This window comes from Dendroctonus ponderosae, unplaced genomic scaffold, assembly GCF_020466585.1.
Source record: "Dendroctonus ponderosae isolate FM_Combo_2020 unplaced genomic scaffold, Dpon_F_20191213v2 Dpon_F_20191213_7, whole genome shotgun sequence".
NCBI lineage: Eukaryota > Metazoa > Arthropoda > Insecta > Coleoptera > Curculionidae > Dendroctonus > Dendroctonus ponderosae.
Genome location: NW_026018916.1, coordinates 2,090,975 through 2,095,334, shown reverse-complemented (window position 1 = coordinate 2,095,334; position 4,360 = coordinate 2,090,975). Strand labels below are relative to the sequence as shown.

General features: G+C 41.4%; 1 protein-coding gene and 1 long non-coding RNA gene across 2 annotated transcripts in view; both read right to left on the bottom strand.

The window, feature by feature from the left end:
* The window catches only part of LOC109540204 (juvenile hormone esterase), a 3,066-nt gene extending 1,104 nt beyond the window's left edge, over positions 1-1,962 (bottom strand). Inside the window, exons 1-7 of the mRNA XM_019908465.2 lie at positions 1,641-1,962; positions 1,449-1,589; positions 1,263-1,394; positions 1,050-1,206; positions 601-998; positions 372-549; positions 152-318 (exon numbers count right to left, since the gene is read on the bottom strand). Coding sequence (XP_019764024.2) covers positions 152-318; positions 372-549; positions 601-998; positions 1,050-1,206; positions 1,263-1,394; positions 1,449-1,589; positions 1,641-1,688 — 1,221 coding nt within the window. The 5' untranslated portion in view covers positions 1,689-1,962. The remainder of the gene's footprint in view (positions 1-151; positions 319-371; positions 550-600; positions 999-1,049; positions 1,207-1,262; positions 1,395-1,448; positions 1,590-1,640) is intronic.
* Positions 1,963-3,512: 1,550 nt separating this feature from the next.
* Positions 3,513-4,354, bottom strand: LOC109540156. Its single transcript, XR_007281922.1, has 3 exons — positions 4,230-4,354; positions 3,997-4,174; positions 3,513-3,941 (listed from the first exon to the last, which is right to left on the bottom strand). It is a non-coding gene; the product is annotated as an uncharacterized LOC109540156 (long non-coding RNA).
* Positions 4,355-4,360: the final 6 nt, after the last annotated feature.

The window sequence follows — 4,360 nt, the reverse complement described above, 5'->3', positions numbered from 1 at the left end:
AACCACTTCTGAAGATGCAAGCCACTCGTGCTTGCGAAACGTCAGGAAGAAATTCTACCGAACGACGGCCTAAAAACCCGAAAAACCCATTAGTTGTAATAAGTTTGTAAGTCTTACTGGTTGTCGGTGAGGGGGTGTAAAGATCACGCACCTGAATTCCTGCTAAAATGTTGTCCTGAAACTGCGCGTCTGGTGTGTATTCCTGTTTAATCAACGCGCCCACTTCAGCCTGCAGGTTTTCGTCTGAAATGTGCAAACCGGCGGGCACCAGGAGCTTTAAGTTGCTGTCGTAATCAGCTAGTGTCCAGTGGAAATAGTCTGCAATTTGCATCATTTTTAAGTAAAAAGTCCATAGGTACTTTGAACAGTACCTGTTAACATAGAGAGGCCTTCTTCAGCAGTAGTGCCGATCATGATGGGCACTTGAAGGTAATCGCCATTCTTCAAACCCTCATAGGGCAAGGTGGTTAAAAACGGGCTGTTCTCGTGCCTTTCTATCACGGGCCCATAGTAGAATCCTTGCTGAATTTGCAGGTTTGCAGTACTTTCCTGCAAGTTTCCCCACTGAACTCCCGTCTATACAACTGCTGCAAAACTTACAGTATTGGAGAGCGACTTGGAGGCAGCGTCAATGTCCCTGGCGTCAGCTCCGAGTAGAAACTCCAGCAGCTCTGAGGAGTTTAGCTGCTCAGAGGAATTGAACTTTTCGTTCATATAAGCAGCGGTTCTGAAGCTAATCCACTCCTGGTCCCGCTGGTAGGCCCAGGGATTGAGGGCGGTGCCACTCTGTAGAATGGCCGCCCTAAATAGGCCTTGAGATTGAGGATGCAGGAGCTGGTAGGAGACGCACGCCGATCCAGCGCTGTTTCCGAAAATGGTCACTTTTTCCGGATCGCCGCCGAAGAATTCGATGTTTTCATGGACCCACTGCAGAGCTTGATGGACGTCCTTCAGGCCAGCATTGCCCGGGATTATTCCGTCGCTGGTTGCAAGAAAACCTGCATATTGAGTGGTGAAGATCAATGAAATTTGGGGTGAGGTTCACCCACCAAAAGGCCCTAGGCGGTAGTTGATGGACACCAGCACCACGTTGTAATCCATGAAAAATTCCGGGCCATATCCCGCATTTACCAGGCCGGAGCCTTCCTTGAACCCTCCTCCATGCACGAAGAACATCACTGGCACCAAGGAGCCTTGTTCAGGCTTCTAAAATTGCAATTTTTGGGGTTTTTTGAGCTTCAAAATCGCGCTTCCACACTCACTTTGGATGAGAAGACATTCAAGAACAAGCAATCCTCATTTTCGCCTTCTGAATCAGTCGTCACTTGGAAGCAGTAGTTTTTTTCGTACGTTGCATCGTATGTGTCGCTCCAAGGCTCCGCTGGGACGGGGGCCTGGAATGTGTCCCCTTAGACTCAGAAAAGTGGGGAAAAATGGAAATCTAGTACCTGAAAGCGAAGACTTCCAACCGGCGGTTGTGCGTATCGCACCCCGTAAAAAGCAAAATAGGTTCGGTTGGTGAATTCGGTGAGTTCAACTCGGCCCTTGATCAGGCCATTGCTAGTCGGAACCAGCAGATCTTCACTCACCTTTAAAGGAAATCATTTACAAGAGGAAGGATATTTTCGGAAATTGCTTACAGCCAGTTGAAGCACTGATAGGAAAAGTGCGATTATCCAGATGCTCATTTTGAAGATCGCTGGTTGCTGCTGAACTAGTGCTAATACTGACTGACTTTCGGTTGTTTATGCAGGAGAAATGTTATCTACTTCCTTTCAAGATTAGAACACACATGATTTAGAAAAGACAAAACACTTATGTTCAAGATGAGTGCAGAATTGTCGATTATTTCGGGTTTGGAAGGGTTTAGCGTCGTTTTCAATAAGGTAGTTCCATTTCGCGGTTATTCGAAATGGAAGAATCAGAACGTTTCCGGTGACGTCGGTTTTTGGGCGAAGAATGGCCGGTTAAGGATTGTGATCGTTCAAAAACCGCTTAAAATGAGCTGAAAATGTCGGATTATTTCGAATCTGCTTTACTTTACTTACTTCACTACTTACACAAGCCTTACCTTTTTTGTCGAAAATGCATATGAATACGCAGTTTGCTGCCGACAGTGTCGTGTGAATCGCGTTCTTAGATAGGAAATATAGAGTCATTGTGGCCCTTACTTGTTGAGGATTAATGGGTAGAAAATGGAGGATGGGGCCCCAGCTTGCAGAAAGCTCCCTAATCTATACCGGTTTTAGCTTGAACTTAGTTTAATTTTCCGACAAGCAACTGAAGTTTTATGGATTCTTTATACTTATCTCTATTTAAGGTAAAACGAGGCGTTTTGGAGGATTTTAATTTTTTTGGAGAAATCGACCTCCAGCCGTAGACAAATTTCGGTGAATATTTCCCTCGTATGATAATCTGTCCGTTTGAAGTGTGCAATTATCGAAAAATTACAGCGGTAATTGCACAGTGTGCAATTATCACTCAACGAAAAAGCCCTCCTCCTTCGGAGTCGGGCTTTTTTGCCACAATATGAAAATAAACTCATGCAGTTTTTAGACAACAAGCTTTCATGCAAAATTATCGGTAATTTTGAAGCACTTGTGCAATTACCCCCGAAAATTAAAAATTTATCATGCATCTTTTTTAAGTTCAATTAACATTAAAGCGTAAGGAGCTTCATAATATGCAAATAAAAAGTGCTTGTGTAGTATAATAAAGAAGATATCGTCGGTTGAGTATAGTGACTACGTAAAACCCGCTTATTAATTTGTTGTTCAATAAACAGTTATCCCCATTGTCAATAACACAGTTGATAAGTGTTATCTCAATACTAAGTGCTCAAAAAATTCGAAAACACTTCAGCCTACATAATTAATCTACGTCACCAAATTAATTAGCCTCGTTCCAGTTGAACTATCAACGAAACAAGATATTCCGATGTTCAAGAGTTACGATAAAAATTCGGAACATACAAAGTAAACTAAAAAAAAATGCTACAAAAACTATTTCTATTAGCAGAAGAAACACGGTACCGTGAGTGAGTTTCAATTGCTAAAAACGCGCTTACAACGTAAATTTTTATTTAGTTTGTGTGAGTTAGTGCTGGATTACCCAACGTCGTAATTTTATTCTTAATCCATGTGAACCAAAAAACTGACTTCGTCATTTTTGTGTATTTAAAAAAATGTTCTTCGTCCCACTCACTATTTACCATAGCCTTTATTAAGGGGATAAAAAGACCTTTTGTGGCTCTTTTCCGATTCATGGGGCGATCACCAAAACGCTTACACCTACTACGGTGTTAAGCTTCAAACCTGCACTAAGTAGAGTAAATAATACGCCACTCAGACCGATATATGTTGTATAGTGTTCATAGTAAAGTGATGATATTCAGGCTCAAAGCCACCAAGCCAATTCGTTGTTTATCGCAAAAAGTCCTTTAGCTTTAATTGCACTGACACAACAATTCGCCCGTCTGTCTTAGTTTTTAGCAGCTGTTGAAAAAATGGGGATATCATAATATGTATTTATTCACTCGTATAAAACAATTTCAGTTCTCCATTGATTTTAGGTTTTGTCACTGCTTTTTTACTTCTAAAATAAACTACAAACAGGGACATGTTGCTTCGCACAGCGGACACACTTTATCAAGTTCTGTATAGCGCCTATTTTGTAAAACAATAAAAAAAGTTATGAAACACGCGATTGATCAAACGGTAAATGTTCAGTACAAATTAACATAAAATTTAAAAATTTTACATACAAATTCACGTGCCGAACTAAAGGACGATACTGTAGATTCATACAGCTGCAACTGTTTGATGGGTCGCTGGTGTACTTTGCTTTTGGGATTTTTATATCTGACTCCCTTGATGGCTTTTCGTAGAATACAATGAAGCCACAGTATGTTCGAATAAGGCGTAAATGCTGTCCAGTCATTTCTGCAATCACAACATTAAAAGTAGCTGGGAGTGCATGCAAAAGGAACAAACTTACTTGTTTCTCTCCTTCATCAGTCTATAAATGTCAAATTGATAGTCACCTTCAGATAAAAACAGATCGGGGTCCTTTCCGAGATCAGTAAAAGTCGTCACACCATTGTGAGTCATTCGAGATAGAGTAAAATCGATTAGTGTAACTTCAACTCCATGGGAAGGGCAACTGTGGGTTTTTCCTAAAAAACGAAACTTCTGCCACTAAAACTACAGAATCAATTAGCCTGTTGTTACCTTGCAGTTTATAATTCAGTGTCTTGGTTTTGGGCACTTCTTTCAGTAAAACGTTGCCCCAGTGCAGATCGCGATGTTCGAACTGCAGCTGCTCTTCGGCTATAGCCAGATTGTAAGCCACCTAAAAACAA